This window comes from Castor canadensis, chromosome 1 (genome assembly GCF_047511655.1).
Source record: "Castor canadensis chromosome 1, mCasCan1.hap1v2, whole genome shotgun sequence".
Lineage (NCBI taxonomy): Eukaryota > Metazoa > Chordata > Mammalia > Rodentia > Castoridae > Castor > Castor canadensis.
The window spans coordinates 194,930,914-194,956,894 of NC_133386.1; the positions used below are offsets into that span (position 1 = coordinate 194,930,914).

Genomic DNA, 25,981 nt, shown 5'->3' on the forward strand with positions numbered 1-25,981 from the left:
TTATTGGATAAGTATTTTGTGAGTCCTCTAAAACCAACCCTAATAGAGGAAGAGAGGACTGATATCCTGATATCCAGCAGAAGCCAGTCCTCACAAGTGTATAATTATCATTAGAAGTCAGTTCCAGAGATCTATTTTTAACTCATAGAAACTCCATTCTACCTGTTGCTTTAATTGTGCCTGAGTGAACCTGTGAGTGACCAGGGATATTATTTCATCCCTCTGACCACACCTGAAAGGATTTCCTCTCACTTTGATCTTGATTGAGTTCAGTGTATTCTTGTAAGTCAGTGTACAGTTAATAATTCAGAGGATATTGGACTCATTTTTCCCTCCTAACACTTCCAGAAATAATCCAGATAAAAATTTACACTCTTACAAAATCTGCAGTCCTTTTATTAAAAAGTTACAAAAACATATTTGTCAGGAGAACTTGCTGTTCAACACAGGTATTAGATATGGCTAACATGCTATCTATAGTTCAGGTGAGGAATAGATGTGGATATACTTTTAGATGAGTTCTTATTCTCTAACTCAATTTTTTGTTGTTACTCTTTTTTTTCAAACAGCATCTCTCTTAATAGTACCAGCTGGACTTAAACACTCGATTCTTCTGCCTCCGCCTCCCAGGTCCTGCAAATATACGCTTGTGTCAGCATTCTTGTTAGTGAACTTTATCTTTGATTTCTAGAAATTCAAGTACTCAATAAATTTAGATTATATACTATCCCTTATTTGTCAAACACACCACTGGAACTCCTTGAAGATGTGGGTAATAACAGGTCAAACTATAGACTGTGTGCTTCACCTCAAATACGTGAAATAAGATTACCTTGGATAGATGCTGTGATTTTGATTTTTGTCAGTCTCTAAAGGTGACTTTTAAGAACAGAAGTGTCTCTGGCTATACCCTGTGTATGAGAATCATGGCATCATTTTAAGCTCTAATAATTAAAAATATAACTCTGGTATCATTACATATGTGAGGCTTGTCTGCAAAGCACTTTACACCAATAGTGTGGTGCTCTGTGCAATACTAATGGGAATCTTGAACTTAAAATTCTACTTCTGGCAATTTACAACCAAAATTTCCTCTAACCTAGTCATATAAGGGAAGAGGTCTATTGAATGAAAGGACAGTACAGAGAAGTTAAAAATAAGCAATAATTTTAATTAACATATTTTTAGTTAATAGAGGTCTAGTGAAAGTTTTGCATGATTTCGAAAATACAATTAATTGACTGTGTGCAATGAATACTTTGCTTTTTCAACAACTTTTTGAATGCACTCTTGACCTCTTTATTCTTCAGGCTGTAGACCAGAGGGTTCAGCATGGGGATGATCGTAGTATAAAACACAGATGCCATTTTGTCTGTGTCCATGGAATGACTGGAACCTGGTTGTAAATACATGAAGATAGTGGTCCCATAGAAGATGGAAACAGTGGTGAGGTGAGATGTGCAGGTAGAGAAGGCCTTCTTCTGTCCTTCAGCTGAATTCACCCTCAGGATAGCAACAAAAATAAACAAGTAAGAAATCAAGATAACAAAGAGAGTGAAAACTACATTGAATCCTGCCAATGTAAAAAGCAAAATTTCATTTGTGTAGATATCAGAGCAAGAAATAGCTAGCAGAGGGGGAATGTCACAGAAAAAGTGATTAATCACATTGGAATGACAGAAAGAGAGATGGAAAGTGAAGGCAACATGGATAGACGATTGTACGAGTCCAATGATGTAGGAACCAGCAACAAGTAGGACACACACAGTATTTGTCATGGTTGTAGTGTAATGAAGGGGCTTGCACACAGCTGCATGGCGGTCAAAAGCCATTGAGGCCAGGAGGAAAGCTTCAATAATGATAAAAGCTGCAAAGAACATCTGAGCAGCACAAACATTATAGGATATGATTTTATTTCCAGTGAGAAACCCCACCATTACCTTAGGAGTGACAGCCGAGGCATAAACACAGTCCACCAGGGAGAGGTTACTGAGGAAAAAGTACATCGGAGTGTGGAGACGGGAGTCCAACAGAATCAACACGATCATCCCAAGGTTCCCAACAAGAATGATGAAGTAAATGACAGTGAAGATGATAAATAAAGGGATTTGTAGTTCTAGGACATCTGTTAACCCTACAAGAACAAATTCAGTCATTTCTGAAATATTCTCCATCAAAATCACTTGGAAATTCTCATGGCATGAACCTAGAACAAGAGAAGAAAAGAAAATTGATGGTAGTTGAACACCACCATGGTGTTTGAAATGTGACCAAGGCCTCTTTCTCATTTGTTAGTCCCCTGTCCAGTACAGGAGTCTGTGAAAAAAGCTGGACTGGATGGTGTTCGGGGTTGGGTTGGTTGAGGTCATTCATTCTGATGTGGTACAGCTAGGTACTGGAACATAACAGCTGCCGTAAGATGTGCACATTGCGACTCTGGAACTCAATTCACTTTTTCTGGTATAGCATGTGCTTTATTACACTAAACCACATAGGACTCTTTTGCACTGCTTGCAATATCTTACAAAGAAAGTTATTTAGAGAAAAACTGTTATCTAAAATGTACAATGAAAGCATAATCAGCAGAAAGCTCAGTGCAGGAGCCTGTGGACATGCTGCATTATATGATGGTTATAAAACCTGTCATACTTGTCTTCCATCCCTGAAGGACCCTGGACACATTTTTCTAACTAGCTGAAGATAAGGAGTGATGAGGCGTTGGTCTAAGGACTCATTCCTTTCTCTCTAATCTAAGACAGCCCTTAAGTGGATGCTTCTCTTTAATCATTGGCTCTTATAGAAAACTGCATGACCTACATGGCACATTATTAGTGATGTTGAGAAATCTCTCAGTACCTCAGAAACTAAAGGAACAGCTTTTTCCAAAAGGCTGAATCCAAACTTTTGTTGCGTTCTCTTTAATCATGGGTTTTATTTTTCAGTGATGATGATGTTATCCATTTCCTGTCATCACCCACAGTTTTGCTTTACTTTTGTGGAGAGAGACTAGTGGAAGAAAGAAAGATATTTGTTCACCTATAGCAACTCAACTAAGTCATAGTGGATAATTCAACTGGTTGGACATACCTCCAGTGGTGGCTCAGGAGACAGCTAAATGTGCTACTGACGTTAGAGTATGAGAGGCACTTCTGACTCTGGAATGGGTTACACTCATTTCTCCTGGACTAATATCCTTCATATTCAATGAATGAAATGTCATAGCCCTTTTCTTTTCTTTTAGAATAGCCAAGGTGAAAATATTATGCCCACTCCCTCATAATCTATCCTATTCTTATGTGATGATGAATATGAAAGTTATTTGAAAACCATGTAAATACTGACATTTTAAAATCAAGTAGTTGGAACCATTACTTTTCTGTATTTCTAGTATATCATTTAAGATGGTCAAATGGATGAGGCAAAGGTTAAAAACCCAATATTCTGAACGGGGCTATTGTCTCTGCAGTGCTATTCCTTAGGCCTACAAGAAAATTATGATGGTGGTCTCCCTTTCGAAGACCTTGAGTGTAATGAGAATGGACGTCTGGATGCCATACAGCAGTGGACCAGGAGGGCAGGTGATTAATAAGATAAGGTCTATGATGTTGCTTTTTAATCTTTCTGAACTTCTTTTGTCTGGTAATTTTGTAGTTCTGTGGATTGAACCCAAGGTCTTAAATATGCTCGGCAAGTACTCTAACACTTGAGCTACACTCCCAGTACTTTTGTTTTTGTTTGAGATAAATTTGTTCTTACTCATTTTTTTGATTCAGTCTCACACCCCTTGCCTTTGTCTCCTGACTATCCTTTTTCCATTTTTTGTTTTCTCTTGTAAAACAAAAAATATTTAGACACTCTCTTGTCTCTTACAATTCTAACTAGCTATGTTGCACATTTTTATAACACTTACTGCTGTCCTAGGAACAGACAAACGAGGATATAAAGGAGGTGATGTGGAAAACCTTCATGTCCAGCCCTTTGTCCAAAGTCTACATCCTGGAAAGAATCTTACTTGAGAATCTCTTCCCTGAACTGTACAGTTGTGGCTTGTGGAAGACAATCTTGGCTTGTGTTCTTTCAAATATCAAGGCAGAGACAGCGCCATGCACACAAATCTCTGAGGAAAGAGGGCCATGTGAGCAGTTGTGCCTGGAGCCTCCTGGTCCCACACTGGCTCTTCCATCCTGACCTTGAAAGAGATAGCAGCGCATAGTGTTTGTGTTTTAACTGACCGTGCTTATGATATATTGGGGGACAGAACCTTTGGAAAAGAGCCTCCCATTATCAGATCAGCCAGACTTAGTCAAGACAGGATAAATTTAAATTACTCCCCAAATCTGTTGCTGAAGTGGTATCGAAATGTCACACAAACTTTTTTATGTGTATCTTTATCAAGGTCTACAAATATACCTTGGATAGTTTTTTTCCCCTTCTTTTTTAAAAAATAAAATAATGATGTTTCTGACACGTACTTTTAAGTTTTTGTTAACATATAATAATTACATATATTTATTGGGTATGATGTTACATTATTATGTATGTTTACATTGTATAATGATCATTGTGTAAATCAGGATAATTAGCATATTCCTCATATCAAACATTTATCATTTCTACCACAATAACAGTCAAAATACTCTCTTCTAGTTACTTAAAATACAGAATACCTTATTTTTAGATCCAGTCTTCCTAATGTGCAGTAGTGTTATGGTTACATATGATGAATAAGTCATTTTTATATATTAAGGAGATGGGTCCCATTTTTTTCCTACAGAGTCACCTGTGATCCCACACTCCAGGGTAGACTTATCTGTGTGTTATCAATGAAGTGAAGTTTAGTTGTTAAAGTTTGAGTATGTGGTCACTTGACCAGTTTAAAATCCTGCCCCTACAACCTGTTGCATTATGACTCTTGCAAGTTATTTAATTTCTACAAACCTCAGCATATCGCTTGCAAGGAAATGGACAGTCATATTGTGTGTCTCTCAGAGAAGACTCATGATCATGAAATGAGATGACAAAGTGAGCATGATGTGTGGCACATATTAAGAGGTAGATAAATATAAATATTATTTATTCTTATTCTCACTTTCAAGATTATAAAATAGAGTAGAAAAAAATTCAGGAAAAATAAAAGCATTAAAGCATATTCACATGCAGACTGTTTATTAATTTATAAGCAAGCAATAATGTGTTTTTCTTTCTGCAAATTTTTGGTCCTGTAATGTTGAACCTTGATTTTATTTACTATATTTGAGCTACAGTCTCATTTCACTATTGTTTTTTTCACTGATTTTCTTGCCACTTTTTTATGACTCCAGTTGTTCATGCCACAGGGCCTTTGCATCTGCTGTTCCCATTGAAGAATCCTGTCACTCCATTTAACCTATCATTCATCATTCCCTGACTACCTTTAGAAAGTACTCTACACCTGGCAGAAATGGTCTCCTCAAACTATAATATTCTTCATAGTTTTATCAATGTTTACCTGCAATGTATTTTCTTATTTCTTATTTACATGGCATGTGAACTATGAGAACAGGAAGTGTGTTCTATTCAAACATGGTTGTCAGTGCATGACTGGGTGCTTCCTAGCAATCTCATCAAGTAGATCACTTCAAACCTTCCAATAATTTTCTTACTGATGTGCAATTATCTTGCAAGGAACACATCTAACAAGGACACACTAAAATTCCTAGATAAGTTAAAATCAAAATACTAGCTATTCATGTATTTTGCATTTTTAGTAATTATTGCTACACAAATATTATACAATAAATTTGAATGATTCTAAATTTCTATGTAGAATATAAGAATGAAAATATTTGCTAGAGGAAACCTAAGGTACTTGCATATTCTATGTGCTGATACTAAGCACGACCTTCATGCCTTTACTTTTGATGTTTTTGATCAACATAGTACACCACACCTACCCATGGTTTGCATCTGCATTTGTAAATAGTCACTCCTATGAAACAGCAGTCCCAGCACCACAGTGTTTGTAATATTGAGTGTGAATATCCTAGGATCTTTATATCATTACTCTGGCAGTAGTGTGGTATAACACATTCAGTTCTGTATTTATCGTGACAGTTTGCCTGTTAGTATTATTGCTAATTATTATTTAATGATTGTTTAATTTTAAAATCATTTGGTATTTATAGAGAATGTTCAAACACATGGTAGAGTGTAGCCATACCACACTGTGGCAGTCTCTGTAATGCCACTCAAAAACATCTGCTTCCTAATTGAGAAACCTCTCAATGATTCTGTCTGTGTTGTACAAGGACAAAGAAGATGTGACTAAGGTCAGGATTTTAACAAATAGAGACCATCCACTGTGCCCCCAAATCAACTCCATGTGTTCTTATTAAAATGGAGTTAGAAAAATTTAACCATAGGCAAAATTGGAGAGACGCAACCCAAAAGTGATCTGACCTAAGTTGTGGGATGCTGCAGTCACTGTAGGATGGAATAAGCAATAGATGGAGTGTGCACTAGAGTCATGGAGTGACTGTGTCAATGGTGTGACACACCATTGATTTCAGCTCATTGAGATGATTTCAGCCCTCTGGTTTCTACAACTGTGAAAGAAAAGTGCAGCCATTGTACATTTCAAATGTGCGGTAATTTCAGCAGCACCCATTGGAATGTAATATAGATCCTCACTGTTTCTTATGTGTTATAATTTTATGTGACTATGGAATGATTCCTGGGAAAATTCTCCAGGGAAGCCACTTGTTCCTGGGATTCTCTTTCTAGGAAGTTATTAATTTTTAATTATTTCTGCATTTGTTACCAGTATATTCATATGTTTTCTTTTTCTAGACTCAGTTTTGCTAGTGTACATGTTCCAGAAATTTGTTTATTTCACCTCTGTTACTCCATGTATTTGGTTTCAATTGTGCAGCATATTCTATTGTAATTGATCTTTTTCCTTTACTTTTTTTATTTTGCCGTACTTGGGGTTGACCTCAGGACCTCACACTTGCTAGGTAGGTGTTCACTACCTACCTCAGTCATTTTTGCTTTGGTTAGTTTGGAGATAGCATCTTGCTTTAGATCCAGGCTGACCCGGATTATTATCCTCATATCCATGACCTCCTGCATAGCTAGGATGTCAGGTGCTTGCCAACATACCCAGGGTGGATTGAGATGGGATCTTGTGAACATTTTGTACTTGCTGGCCTCCAACTGCAATCCTCCTGATTTCCACCTTCCAAGTAGATAGGGTTATAGACTTCAGCCATGACCCTGGCTGTAATTGATCTTATTTCTATAAAGTCAGTAGCTATATTTTGAGTTTAATTAATGAGTTTTGTAATTTAGGTTTTCTCTCTTTTGGCAAGATTAGTCTGAAAAGTTTGTTGCTTTGGGTGATCTTTCTAGAGAATCATCTTTGGTTTTGCTGATTTTCATTATCTTTTTTCTGCATTCCATTCGACTTGATTTGCTCTAGTTTTCATTTACCTCCTTCTACTTCTTTCAGTTTAAGTTTTTACTTTTGGGCATTATTTCCTTAAGGCTTATTCTTTTTTAATATAGAAAGTTATAAATATCTTATAAACAATATTTTTACATGTAACCAAAACTTTTGTGTATCTTTCCTCAAAAAAAATCTAATAATAGAGCCACCATATGATCCAGCTGTACCTTCTCGGTATATACCTAAAAGAATCAAACTCCACCTACCTTTGAGATACTGGACAGCCATGATTATTATAACACTGCTCACAACATCCAGGCTATGAAATCAATCTAGGGATGCATATCCAAATTCAAATATGTTCTCTTCTATCATATTCTAACACGTTATAACCATATTCAAATATATACATATATGTATAAAATGTACCTATATATACTTGAATTATATTTAGCATAAAAAGAATGAAATTATGCCATTTGTATGAAATTGGACTGCAGATGGTGTTAAGAACAGACCCCAGGAAGATTGAGCCCCTTTTCTGCTCAGACATATAATGAAATGCAGTGTTGGTTTACTTCCATTCTCTGGCTTACGGTCCAAATTATGTACCAGTAAAATAAACTTCTGGATCTCAAATCTGTGATTCTGAGGTTATGACTGAGGGACCTGATCTCATACATATTCCCTTTACAGAAACTGATTTTCCTCTATTATCCCAACAATATATGGAGAGGGAGAAAAAAAGATAGAGAGTGGCACATGAGCCAAGATTGTTCCATTATCTCTTCTACACTCCACAATAAGAACTACCCATTTTCACTCATGCTGCAATGTATTCTCTATATTCAGCCCCTGTGGATTATAAATTACCATGCAATCCCTGTGTACCTAAAGATGCTCTCATTATGTCAGCACACCAGAATGCTAGTTTATGTAAGAATAGAAAATCTGGATTGGCATTCAATTTTCCTCAGCTCTTTGAAAGACAGAAATCCAATGTCTGCTAACTTTTATGATTTGTATGTGAAGTATCTGTCAGTTTAATTATTATTACTTTGTATGTTATCTCTCAGGAATTTTTCCCTTCACTTTGACTTTTCTGGGTTTATAATGTTATGCATAAGTACTGATTTAAAAATTTTATCTCTCTAAGAATTTTGTGTAGTCTTTTTGGTTTTATTTGCAGTACTAGAGTTTGAACTCATGGCCTACACCTTGAGCTACTCCATCAGCCCTTTTTTGTAATGAAGTATTTTCTTTATTCTCCCTTTATTGTGCTGGATGGGGGTACATTGTGGCATTTACAAAGGTTATTACAATGCATCAAATGTATCATGCATGAATTCATCCCCCAACCATTCTCCTTCATCTCTCCCTCCCCTGATTTCTGGAGTAGTTTCAAAAGGTATAATTTTAGCATTTACTTACATGTGTACACATTTTATTGCACCATATTTCACCCTCTACCCCCTTTCCCCCAAAACTCCCCTGCCAATGTTGCCAGCCCTCCCCCTGGTGCAGGGCTTGTTCTGCTGACTTGTTCTCTGATTTTTTAGGAGAGAAAAAAGGGATAAGATAAAACAAAAACTTGACTACTTAGCTTGAGATAAAGGTAGCTAAACAGTGAGTTTCCTTGTGATATTTCCATGTATATATGTATTATAATTCCACTTGGTTTATTTCCTCTAATTTTCTTAATTCTACCTTACTCCTTTCTTATGGAAGTTTCAGTCAGTTTAAGATTTCCATATTCATTCTTGAATAGTGTATACATCAACCCTATTCAAGTTCCTAGTTTCCCTACCTGTTTGTGCATGACCTCCCCTTGGTGTGACCTGTATTTCATAATATTCTTATAGTCTTTTGAATCTCTTTTATAAGTACATAATATTTCTTCAGGGGTTTCATCATGACATTTCCATTTTATATAGTAGCCCAGTTTAGTTCATCCATTCATTATTCTCCTCTTCTCTTTCTTGAAATGATTTTGATGGCCTTCACTGTTCCATATTCATACATGCAGAAAGTACCTCAAACATAGCTGTGGTCTTTTAGGAAGAGATGTTATATGTTTCTTTAATTTTCCAACTTCTTAGTAATTTTCAATTTTCACAATTATTTTCTTCTGTTGTTGGTATTTCTTTCTGAAATTCCTAGTAGGTCATGATTGGAATCTTACATTCTATCTTGCCTGTCTCTTAGATATTCATTTGTGTCTTCCATGTCTGTTCTTGTTAAGCAGTATTTTGAATATTTTTAAAGTTTTGAAATTTTTAAAGTTCCAGCAGGCCACTGGTGATTCACACTTGTAATTCTAGCTCCTTGCAGGGGTTCTGAACATTATTGTCTTGATTCCTTTGATTCAAACTTGATTAGTTTTTATTTTCTGAATTTCATGATGGCCCAGAAACCTGCAGGGGCTCAGCTAACTATCTGCTGAGATACAAGCTTTGGGCTTAGTGAAAAGGTTCATGGTTTAAACTTCAATGGGAAAAGGAAAGAGAAGATACTGTGGGGTGATCTAAGAGATGTCTTCTCACTACACATATAGAACAAGCAACTCTTTAATCCTGAAATCAGTTATTAGGGACACAGTTTAGTGCTGATTCATTTGTTCAATCTCAGTTTTATTTTGTATCAATTTGCTCATTCATTTATTACTCACATGTGCAATCATCCAATCACACATTGTCTTATTAATTCACATACTTACTTAATAATTTTAATTTATTTAATTGGATAAGTATTTTATGACTCCTCTAAAACCATCCCTGGTAGAGGAAGAGAAAACTGATATCCTAGCAGAAGCCAGTCCTCACAAGTGTATCATTACCAACTGACGCCAGTTCCAGAGATCAATTTTTAATTGATAGAAACTCCATCTGACCTGTTGCTTTCATTGTGCCTGACTGAACCTGTGAGTGACAAATGATTATTTCATTTCTCTGACCTCACTTGAAAGAATTTCCTTTCACTTTGATGTTGACTGAGTTCAGTGTCTTATTGTAAGTGAGTGTTACAGTTAATAATTTAGGGGAAATTGAGTTCATTTTTCCCTCCTAATGCTTCCAGAAATAATGCAGACAAAAACCAATACTCTTATGAATTCTGTGGTCTTTATGCTAAGAAGTTACAACAGCATGTTTGTCAGGAGAATTTGTTCAACACAGGCATTAGATATGGCTAAAATGCCATATATATAAATACACACATTACGCATACACATATACACGTATACACATATCTATAGGCAACCCCCTCACCCCCATGACTAACTCTTGCCAAACCCCAAAAACAAGAAACATGTTCCACTAACAAACTTTTATACACACATCCACCCATAAACCCCATATTTTCATCTTTTATTTTATATGTTCAATTTATTAATGTGCCATCTAAGTATCTCGTAAATTAAATCACACAACACACAAATCCAGCCACCACATGATCCAACTCCATACTCCCTCCCTACATACTAGTAAGATACCTAAAATAACTAACCACATAAAAGAAGAAAATAACCTCAAATACAAAAGTTAATGTAGCTTATATATCAAAGCAAGGCACTGAGAATGCCTAGATGGATTGCATAATCCCATAAACAAATAAAGGTTTGGTTCTAGCTTTTTTATTAGTTTTCAGTGAAATTACACATGCAAATCTCTGTGCCCCAGTGAATATGCCCTCTAAGTCTAACAGACCAAAAGGAGCAAGCATCAAGCATACAAAATTTGTAGCTAAAGACGCTTTGCTTCACCACACCCCCACGGGACACAGCAGTGATAAAAATTAAGCAATAAATGAAAGTTTGACTAAGTTACACTGACTATAAGGGTTGGTAAATCTCGTGTCAGCCACCGCGGTCATACGATAGACCCAAACTAATAAACCCCGGCGTAAAGCGTGTTTAAGAATTTCTGATCCTCAATAAGAATAAACTTTACCTAGGGCGTAAAAAGCTACAGCTAAAGAAAAAATAACTTAGGAAAGTAATCTTAACAAATCTGATAACATGACAGCTAAGACCCAAACTGGGATTAGATACCCCACTATGCTTAGCCATAAACCTAAATATGCAAACCCGACAAACATATTTGCCAGAGAACTACTAGCAACAGCTTAAAACTCAAAGGACTTGGCGGTGCTTTATATCCATCTAGAGGAGCCTGTTCTATAATTGATAAACCCCGATTCACCTCATCATCTCTTGCTAAATCAGCCTATATACCACCATCTTCAGCAAACCCTACTTAAGGCACTTAAAGTAAGCTAAAACATACAACATAAAAATGTTAGGTCAAGGTGTAGCCAATGAGATGGGAAGAAATGGGCTACATTTTCTTACCCTAAGAAAATCAATGGAAACTCTTATAAAACTAAAGAGGATAAGGAAGATTTAGCAGTAATTGGAATTTAGAAAGCTCAATTGAACTGAGCAATGAAGCACGCACACACCGCTCATCACCCTCCTCACCATTTTTATTACAAGACTTACATAAACTACTGCCACAAAAATTAAGAGGAGATAAGTCGTAACAAGGTAAGCATACTGGAAAGTGTGCTTGGAACATGAAAATGTAGCTTAACTATAAAGCATCTGGCTTACACCCAGAAGATTTCACACAATGAACATTTTGAGCTAATTCTAGCCCAAAAACCAATAACCACAACTACATCAAACCTGTAAAATAAAACATTCACCAATCTGTAAAGTATAGGTGATAGAAATACATACCAGGAGCTACAGAGCCAGTACTGCAAGGGAAAGATGAAAGACTAATTCAAATCACTAAAAAGCAAAGATTACACCTTGTACCTTTTGCATAATGATTTAACTAGAAAAAGCTTAACACAGAGAACTTCTCTAAGCACCCCGAAATCAGATGAGCTACCTAAAGACAGTTATCCATGAACACACTTATCTATGTAGCAAAATAGTGAGAAGATCTCTAGGTAGAGGTGAAAAGCCTACCGAGCCTGATGATAGCTGGTTACTCAGAACCGAATTTCAGTTCCACTTAAAATTTACCACAAGAAATAATACTCCAACATGTAAATTTTAATGTTAGTCTAAAGAGGAACAGCCCTTTAGATATGGATACAACCTTATATAGAGAGTAAAATCACCTACACAGCCATAGTTGGCCTAAAAGCAGCCACCAATTAAGAAAGCATTCAAGCTCAACCACATCAACCCCTAAATTACAAGAACCAACACGACCTCCTATAGTACAAACTGAGTTAATCTATTTCCCAATAGATGAGCTAATGTTAATATTAGTAACAAGAAAAAATTCTCCAAGCACAAACTTATATCAGACTGAATGAATCACTGATAGTTAACATATATATAGAAAAAAACAAACACAAGCCTAACCTATAAAACAAAATGTTAACCCAACACAGGAGTGCTATAAGGAAAGATTAAAAAAAGTAAAAGGAACTCGGCAAACAAAAACCCCGCCTGTTTACCAAAAACATCACCTCTAGCATTACAACTATTAGAGGCACCGCCTGCCCATTGACAATTGTTAAATGGCCATGGTATCCTGACTGTGCAAAGGTAGCATAATCATTTGTTCCCTAAATAGGGACTTGTATGAACAGCTTGATGAGGGTTTATGTCTCTTACTTTTGATCAGTGAAATTGACCTTCCTGTGAAGAGGCAGGAATAAACCAATAAGATGAGAAGACCCTATGGAGCTTTAATTTTTCAACCACAATTATATAAAACACACTCACCCCTAATTGGCCTAACCTTATAATTTCTGGTTTGATAATTTTGGTTGGGGTGACCTCGGAGCACAAAACAACCTCTGAATGATTTAAATCTAGACTAACAAGTCAAAATACAGAAAAAAAATCATAAATTGACCCATCACTTGAGCAACGGATCAAGTTACCCTAGGGATAACAGCACAATCCTATTCTAGAGTCCATATTGACAATAGGGTTTATGACCTTGATGTTGGATCAGGACATCCCAATGGTGCAATCACTATTAAACGTTCATTTGTTCAACGATTAAAGTCCTACGTGATCTGAGTTCAGACCGGAGTAATCCAGGTCAGTTTCTATCTATTTACAAGTTTCTCTCAGTACGAAAGGACAAGAGAAACAAGGCCAACTCTCCATCAGAGCCTTAAATCCAATAGATACACTAACATTAATCTAGTAAATTATCTACTCACCTACCCTAGAACAGGGTTAGTTAAGGTGGCAGAGCCTGGTAATTGCATAAGACTTAAAACTTTACCCTCAGAGGTTCAACTCCTCTCCTTAACACTCCATGTTCATTATATATGTCCTTACCCTAACTATCCCCATTCTACTTGCAATAGCATTCTAAACCCTTGTAGAATGAAAACTCCTAGGGTATATACAATTACAAAAAGGCCCAAATGTCGTAGGCCCCTATGGCATCCTTCAACCATTCGCCGATGCACTAAAACTATTCATTAAAGAATCAATATGCCCACTAGCCTCCTCCCCACTACTATTCTCTATTGCCCCAACCCTAGCCTTAACCCTAGCCCTTATCATATGAATCCCATTTCCAATACCACAACCCTTAATCAACATAAACTTTGGCATCCTATTTATTCTAGCAACCTCTAGCCTATCCGTCTACGCCATCCTATGATCAGGCTGATCATCAAATTCTAAATACGCTCTAATTGGAGCACTCCGAGCAGTCACACAGACAATCTCATACTAAGTATCCCTTGCCATCATTGTTTTATCAGTAATACTTATAAATGGGCCATTCACTATATTCTCACTAATTACAACACAAGAACATATCTGACTCATCATCCCAACATGACCACTAGCAATAATATGATTTATCTCAACATTAGCAGAAACAAACTGAGCCCCATTCTACCTAACTGAAGGAGAATCTGAACTTGTGTCTGGATTCAACGTAGAATATGCCGCCAGACCATTTGCCTTATTCTTCATAGCAGAATATATGAACATCATTATAATAAACGCTCTCACAACAATCATATTCCTAGGAGCATTCCACAACTCTCTAACCCCAGAATTATACACTATCAACTTCACCATCAAAACCCTCTGCCTCACCATACTATTCCTATGAATCCGAGCATCATACTCCCGATTCCAATATGACCAACTCATACATCTACTATGAAAAAACTTCCTCCCACTCCCTTTGGCCACCTGCATACTGTATGTATCCCTCCCCATTGCCATATCAAGCATTCCTCCACAAATATAGAAATATGTCTGACAAAAGAGTTACTTTGATAGAGTAAAATATAGAGGTTTAAGCCCTCTTATTTCTAGAGCTACAGGAATTGAACCTAATCCTAAGAACTCAAAATTCTTTGTGCTACCATATCACGAAGTAAGGTCAGCTAAATTAAGCTATTGGGCCCATACCCCGAAAATGTTGGTTTATATCCATCCCGTATTAATCAACCCCACTGCCAAATTAATTATTTTACCCACTATAATCATAAGAACAATAATTACAATAACAAGCTCCCACTGACTAGTAATATGAGTGGGTTTAGAAATTAATATATTAGCATTCATCCCCCTATTAATCAATAAAGGAAGCCCACGATGCACAGAAGCAGCAACCAAATATTTCATAACACAAGCCACAGCATCTATGCTACTACTAATAGCAATTGTAATCAACATACTAGACTCAGGTCAATGATCAATCATCTATATACAAAACCCCATTACATCATTCATAGCCCTAGTAGCACTAACTATAAAACTTGGACTATCCCCATTTCACCTATGAGTACAAGAAGTCACCCAAGGAACTACCCTAATGTCAGAAATACTACTACTAACATGACAAAAACTAGCCCCAATTTCCATGATATACCAACTAACACCATCAATCAACCGTCAACTCATCATATCAATAGCCCTACTATCAATTATAGTAGGTGGCTGAGGAGGACTAAACCAAACACAACTGTGTAAAATCATAGCCTATTCATCAGTCGCCCATATAGGATGAATAATAGCCATCATCTCATACAACTCCATAGCCTTCATACTAAACCTAATCATCTATACCCTACTAACTATTACCACGTTTACAATAATCAACTATAACACAAACACCAGCACACTAACTCTAGCTCACTCCTGAAATATAGCCCCAATAATTACCCTAATACTACTCATTTCACTACTGTCACTTGGAGGACTCCCACCACTAACAGGATTTCTACCAAAATGAATCATCATTAATGAGTTAACAAAAAATGATCTAATCTTAACACCAACAATTATAGCCATACTAGCCTTACTAAACTTGTACTTCTACATATGACTAATTTACTCAACAACCCTAACCCTATTCCCAACCACAAATACTACAAAAATAAAATGATGACACCCCAAAAACAAACCCTCAATTCTTTTGCCCCCACTTTTCACCATTACAACTATAACCCTACCCCTAACACCTATCATATTTGCCCTAAACTAGGAATTTAGGTTAAACAGACCAAGAGACTTCAAAGCCCTAAGCATGTTAAATAAACTTAATTCCTGTAATAAGGACTGCAGGATACCACCCTACGTCTCATGAATGCAAATCAAGCACTTTTACTAAGCTAAGTCCTTGCTAGATTGATGGATTCAAACACATAAAATTTTAGTTAACAGCTAAATACCCTAAACAACTGGCTTCAATCTACCTCTCCCACCATCTAGGAAAAAAAGGTGGGAGAGGCCCCAGCAGAATTGAAGCTGCTCTTCTGATTTTGCAATTCAACGTGATCCATCACCTCGAAGCCTGGTAAAAAGAGGACTCAACCCCTGTCTTTAGATTTACAGTCTAATGCTTACTCAGCCATTTTACCTATGTTCGTCAACCGTTGACTATTCTCAACAAACCACAAAGATATCAGCACCCTGTACTTAATATTTGGGGCCTGAGCAGGAATAGTAGGAACTGCCCTAAGCTTATTAATTCGTGCAGAATTAGGACAACCAGGAACCCTATTAGGAGATGACCAAATCTATAATGTCATTGTTACAGCCCATGCTTTTGTAATAATCTTCTTCATAGTAATGCCAACCCTTATTGGCGGATTTGGCAATTGATTATACCACTAATAATTGGAGCCCCCGATATAGCATTTCCCTGAATGAATATAAGCTTCTGACTTCTCCCACCATCTTTCCTCCTTCTACTGGCCTCCTCAATAGTAGAAGCCGGAGCAGGGACTGGATGAACTGTATACCCCCCGTTAGCTCCCATGCAGGAGCATCAGTGGGTCTCACCATTTTTTCCCTTCACTTAGCTGGTGTATCCTCAATCCTTGGTGCTATTAATTTTATCACAATTATTAATATAAAATCCCCTGCAATATCACAGTACCAAACACCATTATTTGTATGATCAGTCCTGGTCATAGCAGTCCTCTTACTACTCTCCCTCCCTGTCCTAGCGGCCGGTATTACAATACTCTTAACTGACCGGAACCTAAACACTACCTCCTTTGACCCTGCAGGATGAGGAGACCCAATCCTCTATCAACATCTATTCTGATTTTTTGGTCACCCTGAAGTATACATCTTAATTCTCCCAGGCTTCGGCATAATCTCCCACATCATTACCTATTATTCTGGTAAAAAGGTGCCATTTGGGTATATAGGAATAGTATGAGCTATGATGTCTATTGGCTTCTTGAAATTCATTGTATGAGCACACCATATGTTTACTGTCGGAATAGATGTTGATACCCGAGCCTACTTCACATCTGCCACTATAATTATTGCCATTCCCACATTAGTAAAAGTCTTCAGTTGACTAGCTACACTTCACAGAGGTAACATCAAATGATCCCCAGCCCTACTTTGAGACCTAGGCTTTATTTTCCTTTTCACAGTAGGTGGCCTAACAGGCATTGTTCTATCCAACTCATCCCTAGATATCGTACTGCACAACACATACTATGTAGTAGCCCATTTTCACTATGTTTTATCAATAGGAGCAGTATTCACAATCATAGAAGAGTTTGTGCACTGATTTCCACTATTCTCAGGCTATGAACTGGATCAAACATGAGCAAAAATTCATTTTACTATTATATTTGTAGGAGTAAATCTAACCTTCTTCCCTCAACACTTCCTCGGCCTATCTGGCATACCACGACGCTATTCTGACTACCCAGATGCCTACACAGCATGAAATACAGTATCATCAATAGGCTCTTTCATTTCCCTAACTGTGGTAATTATTATAGTTTTCATAATCTGAGAAGCATTTGAATCAAAACGAGAAGTAGGAGTAGTTGAACTTACAACAACAAACTAGAGTTACTCCATGGATGTCCACCACCGTACCACACGTTTGAAGAACCCACATACATAAAAACACACTAAGAAAGGAAGGAATCGAACTCCCTAGAACTAGTTTCAAGCCAGCCCCATATCCTATATGTCTTTCTCTATATGAGATATTAGTAAAACAATTACATAACTTTGTCAAAGTTAAAGTACAGGCTAATCCCCTGTATATCTTCATGGCTCATCCCCTCCAACTAGGCCTACAAGATGCAACATCACCCATCATAGAAGAATTATTAAACTTCCATGATCATACACTAATAATTGTCTACCTCATTAGCTCCCTAGTGCTTTATATCATTTCACATATACTTACCACTAAATTAACACACACCAACAGAATAGACGCCCAAGAAGTAGAGACAATCTGAACAATCCTCCCAGCAATTATTCTCACTATAATCACTCTCCCATCCCTATGAATCCTATATATAATAGATGAAATCAACAATCCAGTACTAACAGTAAAAACCATAGGGCATCAATGATACTGAAGCTATGAGTATACTGATTATGAAGACCTAACATTTGACTCTTACATGATCCCAACATCAGAACTAAAGCCCGGAGAACTCTGACTCCTTGAAGTTGACAGTCGAGTCGTACTACCAATAGAAGTACCAATCCGAATACTAATCTCATCTGAAGATGTACTACACTCATGAGCTGTCCCATCACTAGGCCTAAAAACAGATGCCATCCCAGGGCGCCTAACCAAGCAACCCTCACCTCTACATGACCAGGACTTTACTACGGTCAATGCTCTGAAATTTGCAGCTCAAACCACAGCTTCATACCCATCGTATTAGAAATAGTACCACTCAAATACTTTGAAAACTGATCTTTATCTATACTTTAAGTACATTGTGAAGCTACCGCAGCGTTCACATTTTAAGTTAAAGACAGAGAGCTAGCTCTCCATAATGATATGCCACAACTCGACACATCCACATGATTTACAACAATTACCTCCATAATTCTCACCCTGTTTATTATTTTCCAATTAAAAGTAAAAACATTCAACTTTTCACCCAACCCTATACCCAAAAATATTGAATCTATAAAACAAGAAAACCCTTGAGAAAAAAAATGAACGAAAATCTATTTACCTCTTTCATTACCCCTACTATAATAGGACTTCCTATTGTCACCTTAGTAATCCTCTTCCCAAATATTATACTCCCAGCTCCAAACCGATTAATCAATAACTGACTAACTTCCACCCAACAATGAGTAATCAAACTAATCACTAAACAAATAATAACAATGCACAACTCTAAAGGACGTACCTAATCTTTAATACTAATATCACTTATTATCTTCATTGGGTCAACTAACCTACTTGGACTTTTTCCATACTCCTTCACCCCAACAACTCAACTATCAATAAATCTAGGAATGGCTATCCCACTCTGAGCAGGAGCTGTAATCCTAGGCTTCCACCATAAAATAAAGTCATCCCTAGCCCACTTCTTACCACAAGGAACCCCAATCCCCTTAATCCCAATACTAGTCATTATTGAAACTATTAGCCTATTTATTCAACCAATAGCACTAGCCATTCGATTAACAGCTAACATCACAGCAGGTCACCTATTAATCCACCTAATCAGTGGAGCTACACTAGCACTACTAACTATTAACCCAACCACAGCTTTCGTGACATTTATTATCCTAGTTCTCCTCACAATTCTCGAATTTGCGGTAGCCCTAATCCAAGCCTACGTATTTACACTCCTAGTTAGCCTATATCTCCATGACAACACATAATGACCCACTAAGTTCACGCTTACCACATAGTTAACCCAAGCCCATGACCACTAACAGGAGCATTATCCACCCTCCTAATAACATCAGGTTTAGCAATATGATTCCACTTTAACTCTACATTCCTTTTAATACTAGGACTGCTCACCAACTCACTAACCATATATCAATGGTGATGGGATGTGGTACGAGAAGGCACATTCCAAGGCCACCATACCCCAGTTGTTCAAAAAGGACTGCGATACAGAATAGTACTGTTCATTGTCTCAGAAGTATTCTTCTTCGCTGGATTTTTCTGAGCCTTTTACCACTCAAGCCTTGCCCCAACCCCAGAACTAGGAGGTTGCTGACCACCCACCGGCATTAACCCACTAAACCCCCTAGATGTCCCTCTTCTCAACACATCAGTTCTTCTCACATCAGGAGTATCCATTACCTGAGCTCACCACAGTCTAATGGAGGGAAACTGAAAAAATATAATTCAAGCACTGTCAATCACTATTCTACTAGGCATCTACTTCACCCTCCTACAAGCCTCAGAATATTTTGAAACTTCATTCACAATCTCTGACGGCATTTATGGTTCAACATTCTTCATAGCAACAGGATTTCACGGCCTACATGTAATTATCGGCTCCACATTCCTACTAGTATGCCTAACTCGACAACTAAAATTCCATTTTACATCAAAGCATCATTTTGGCTTCAAGGCTGCAGCCTGATACTGACATTTTGTTGATGTGGTCTGACTATTCCTGTATGTCTCCATCTATTGATGAGGCTCATGCTCTCTTAGTATTAATCAGTACAACTGACTTCCAATCAGCTAGATTTGGTATAAACCCAAAAAAGAGCAATCAACCTAATTATTGCATTAACCCTAAACTCCCTTGTAGCAACCCTCTTAATCATTATTGCATTCTGAATCCCACAAATCAACATTTACAATGAAAAATCAAACCCCTACGAATGCGGATTTGACCCCATAGGCTCAGCACGACTCCCATTCTCAATAAAATTCTTCTTCATCGCAATCACCTTCCTCTTATTTGACCTTGAAATTGCCCTACTTCTTCCCCTCCCTTGAGCACCACAAACAAACAACCTCTACCCAGTTGTCCTCATAGCATTAGCCCTAATCATCATCCTATCATTAGGACTAGCCTATGAATGGTCTCAAAAAGGATTAGAATGAAATGAATATGGTGCTTAGTTTAATAAAAAGCAAATGATTTCAACTCATTAGATTATGAACCACTCATAAGTACCAAAATGTCCCCTATCCTAATTAACCTCTTCCTAGCCTTCCTAGCATCCCTATTAGGAGCACTAATTTATCGATCACACTTAATATCCTCACTCCTATGCTTAGAGGGCATAATACTACCAATTTTATCACCACAATCCTAATTACCCTGAACTTCAATATCACCTTATCATTTATGTTCCCCATCATCGTCCTAGTCTTCACATCCTAAACAACTACTCAGAGCAACTAAACCTATCATGATCAAACAACCTGCTCTGACTAGCATGCATAATAGCATTTATAGTTAAAATACCATTATATGGACTACACCTATGACTACCTAAAGCCCATGTGGAAGCACCTACTGCCGGCTGCATAGTACTAGCAGGTGTTCTACTAAAACTAGGAGGATACGGTATAATACGAGTCACCATCCTTCTATCACCTGTCACAAACCACATAATATTCCCATTTATACTACTCTCACTATGAGGCAGAGTAATGACCAGCTCAATTTGTTTACGACAGACAGACCTAAAATCCCTAATTGCATACTCATCAGTCAGCCACATAGCATTAATAATCGTCGCCATCTTAATCCAATCCCCATGAAGCTTTACAGGAACTACAGCACTGATAGTAGCCCATGGTTTAACCTCATCAGTCCTATTCTGCCTAGCAAACACAAACTACCAATGAGTACATAGTCGAACCATACTCCTAACTTGAGGCCTGCGAACAATACTCCTACTAATAGCTCTATGATGACTTACAGCAAGCTTAACCAAATTCGCACTATCCCCAACAATTAACCTAATCAGAAAACTAATAATCATCACCTGTTCATTCTCATGATCCAACTTCACCATCCTCCTTATAGGAACTAACACACCAATCACAGCCTTATACACCCTATACATATTAACCACAACTCAACGAGGCAAACCTACCTATCACATAAATAACATTCACCCATCATTCACATGAGAAAACTCCCTAGTCCTCCTCCACCTACTCCCCCTACTCCTACTATCTTTAAATCCAAAGATCATTCTCGGCACAATATTTAGTTTAACAAAAACACTAGATTGTGAGTCTAGAATCAGAAAATAAAATTTTCTTATTTACCAAGAAAGTATGCAAGAACTGCTAACTCATGCCACCACACCTAATAATATGGCTTTCTTACTTTTAAAGGATGGTAGTTATCTGTTGGTCTTAGGAACCAAAAAATTGGTGCAACTCCAAATAAAAGTAATAAACGTATTAACCTCATCCATAATCATAATATTTACCATCCTTATATACCCCATCCTAATATCCCTAACAGACTTTTACAAAAACAAAAACTATCCTGAACACACCAAAACCTCAGTCAAGCTAGCATTCATCACTAGCATAATCCCCATAATCATATTTCTCCACTTAGGTAACGAAACATCACATCCTATTGACCATCCATATCACAAAACTCTCACTCAGCCTCAAACTAGACTATTTTTCATTACTATTCATGCCAGTAGCCCTATTTGTATCATGATCAATCATAGAATTCTCCCTATGATACATACACTCTGACCCCAACATCAACCAATTCCTTAAATACCTACTATTTTTCCTTATCACCATACTAATCCTAGTCACAGCAAATAACCTATTACAACTCTTCATTGGGTGGGAAGGAGTAGGCATCATATCATTTCTCCTCATCAGATGATGACACGGACACACTGACACCAACACCTCCGCACTACAAGCAATCCTATACATTTGAATTGGAGACATTGAATTCATCCTATCAATAGCATGATTTTTAATTTACTCCAACTCATGAGAGCTACAACAACTATTTATAGACCCTAAAATAACAACAATCCCCCTAATAGGCCTACTACTAGCTGCTAGTGGAAAATCAGCCCAATTCGGACTCCACCCCTGACTTCCCTCAGCCATAGAAGGTCCCACACTAGTATCAGCCCTACTCCACTCAAGCACAATGGTCGTAGCAGGAATCTTCCTCTTAATCCAATTTCAGCCCCTCCTAGAATCCAACCAACTAATTATATCAACTATACTATGCCTAGGAGCTATCACAACCCTCTTCACAGCAATCTATGCTCTAACACAGAATGACATCAAAAAATCATTGCATTCTCAACTTCCAGTCAACTAGGTCTAATGATAGTTACCCTCGGAATTAACCAACCCTACCTATCATTCCTCCACATCTGCAATCATACATTCTTCAAAGCAATACTATTCATATGCTCAGGATCCATCATCCATTGCCTCAATGATGAACAAGACATCTGCAAAATAGGTGGATTAGCCAAAGCCACACCATTCACAACTTCCTCTCTAACAGTAGGAAGTCTAGCACACACAGGCATACCCTTCCTAACAGGATTTTACTCCAAAGACCTTATCATCGAATCCACCAACACATCGTACACCAATGCCTGAGCCCTACTAATTACACTCATTGCAACTTCCCTTACAGCTGTATATAGCACATGAATCATCTTCTTTGCCCTCCTAGGACAGCCCCGATTCTACCCACTCATCAACATCAATGAAAACAACCCACAACTTATAAATTCTATTAAATGATTACTTGTAGGAAGCATTTTCGCTGGGTTTATTATCTCAAATAACATCACCCCTATAAATAACCCCACACTCACTATACCATTATACCTAAAACTAATAGCCTTAGGAATCACTATCCTAGGTTTCACTATCGCAATAGAACTCAACAACATAACCTACAACCTAAAACTAAACCTAAACTCCAACACCAAATCATTTTCTACAATACTTGGATTTTTCCCAACTATTATACACCGCACATCACCCAAAAACACACTAATACTCAGCCAAAAAGCAGCATCAACCCCCTTAGACATAATCTGAATAGAAAAAACCACACCCAAATTAATAGCCAACATACAAATTAAAGCCTCTATCACCATATCCAACCAAAAAGGAATAATTAAACTATACTTCCTATCCTTCTTACTATCTATAGCCTTAGCACTAACAATTATTATCTAATTACCACGAGTAATCTCAAGAACAATAAAAATACTTACAAAGACCAACCAGCCACCACCATTAATCAACTTCTATAACTCTAAACTGCCGCAACACCCATAACATCTTTATTAACATACTCCACCCCCTCACCACTATAAATAACCCAATCACTTGTATTATAAACAACACATCCACCTCATCATTCTTCACCAATAAAACCAAAAAAATCAACTCAACAAACAAACCAAACACCAAAGCACCAAAAACAACCACATTAGAATCCCACATCTCAGGATAATCTTCAATAGCCATTTCCATAGTATAACCAAACACCACTATCATACCACCTAAATAAACTAAGAACACCATTAAACCCAAAAAAGAACCACCAAAACTTAAAATCAACCCACAACCAACCCCACAACTAACAACCAACCCAAAACCACCATAAATAGGAGAAGGCTTAGAAGAAAATCCTACAAAGCCCAACATAAACATAACACTCAATAAATACATAGAATAAGTCTTAATTTCCACATGGACTCAAACCAAGACTAATGGCATGAAAAATCATCGTTGTAATTCAACTACAGAAACTACTTTAAGGGCAAAATAGTTTCTGCTGGGTATTGAGGGGGTGGGGGGGAGAGGGAGGGGGTGGAGTGGGTGGTAAGGGAGGGGGTGGGGGCAGGGGGGAGAAATGAACCAAGCCTTGTATGCACATATGAATAATAAAAGAAAATAAAAATGAAAATAAAAATATATATTTAATAAAAAAAAAGAAACTCTTAATGACAAACATCTGAAAAACACACCCATTAATAAAAATTATTAACCACTCATTCATTGACCTCCCAATGCCATCCAATATCTCAGCATGATGAAACTTCAGTTCCCTGCTAGGAATTTGCTTAATCCTACAAATTGCAACAGGATTATTTCTAGCAATACACTACACATCAGACACCACAACAGCATTCTCTTCAGTCACACATATCTGCCGAGACGTAAACTACTGTTGAATTATCCGATATTTTCATGCCAACGGAGCTTCCATATTCTTTATTTGCCTATTCATACACGTAGGGTGAGGAATTTATTATGGATCATATGCCTTCATAGAAACACGAAACATTGGTATTATCTTACTATTCACAGTCATAGCTATTGCCTTCATAGGATATGTTCTCCCATGAGGACAAATATCATTCTGAGGAGCCACAGTAATTACCAACCTACTCTCAGCAATCCAGTACATTGGATCCAATCTAGTAGAATGAATTTGAGGTGGATTCTCTGTAGACAAAGCCACCCTAACCTGATTCTTCACATTCTACTTTATCCTACCCTTTATTATCGCAGCACCAGCAATAGTCCACCTTGTATTCCTACATGAAACAAGATCGAACAACTCATCAGGAATCAATTCAGACTCTGACAAAATCCCATTCCACCCATACTTTACTATCAGACTCCTTTGGATTTCTACTTTTATTTGTCCTTCTCTTGGTCCTAGTACTATTATCTATCTAGAGTTCAGGTAAGGAATAGATATGGATATATATTTAGATGAGTTTTTATTCTCTGAACTCTATTTTTTGTTGTTGCTCTTTTTTTTCCAAGCAGTGCCTTCTGAGTTGCTGGAATACATGTGTGAGCCACCCTGTCCAGAAAATATTTAACTTTGTGAACTTGGTTTTGTTCACTCAATTCCATTATATTTTGCTGCAAATTCATAATTTCATACTTCTTTTTGGCAGAATAATACTCCATTGTATGTACCACATTCATTGTTGTTGTGCACTTAGGTTGATTCCATTTCTTGGTTGTCATGAATCCAGTCCTCACCAGATTTTGTCATTGTTTATTTCCTTGATGTTAGCTATTCTGACTGGGGTGGCATAAAATCTTAATATCATTTTGATTTCATTTCTTTCATGACCAAGGATGTTGAATATTTCCTCGTGTACTTATTTGTCATTTGTAATTCATCTTTGAAGAACTATCAATTCACATACCCTTTTATAAATTTTATCTTTTGTTATATATTTATGAACTCTTGATATATTCTGGATGTTAGTCCTTCCCCAATGAATAACTCATTAAGATTTTCTCCCATTCCATGTGTTGTGGATTGTTTCTT

At 37.2% G+C, this 25,981-nt stretch overlaps 1 protein-coding gene and 2 pseudogenes across 1 annotated transcript; 2 read left to right on the forward strand and 1 right to left on the reverse strand.

Annotated features, from left to right (window-relative positions):
* Nucleotides 1–1,199: 1,199 nt before the first annotated feature.
* LOC109679129 (olfactory receptor 5B12-like) lies at nucleotides 1,200–9,245 on the reverse strand. Its single transcript, XM_074061433.1, has 2 exons — nucleotides 9,234–9,245; nucleotides 1,200–2,168 (listed from the first exon to the last, which is right to left on the reverse strand). The coding sequence occupies exons 1-2, from the start codon at nucleotides 9,243–9,245 to the stop codon at nucleotides 1,200–1,202; spliced, it is 981 nt and encodes a 326-aa protein (XP_073917534.1).
* A 4,474-nt stretch (nucleotides 9,246–13,719) lies between these two features.
* On the forward strand, nucleotides 13,720–14,676 carry LOC141419001 (NADH-ubiquinone oxidoreductase chain 1-like; annotated as a pseudogene).
* Nucleotides 14,677–21,939: 7,263 nt separating this feature from the next.
* On the forward strand, nucleotides 21,940–23,856 carry LOC141419152 (NADH-ubiquinone oxidoreductase chain 5-like; annotated as a pseudogene).
* The last annotated feature ends 2,125 nt before the right edge of the window (nucleotides 23,857–25,981 follow it).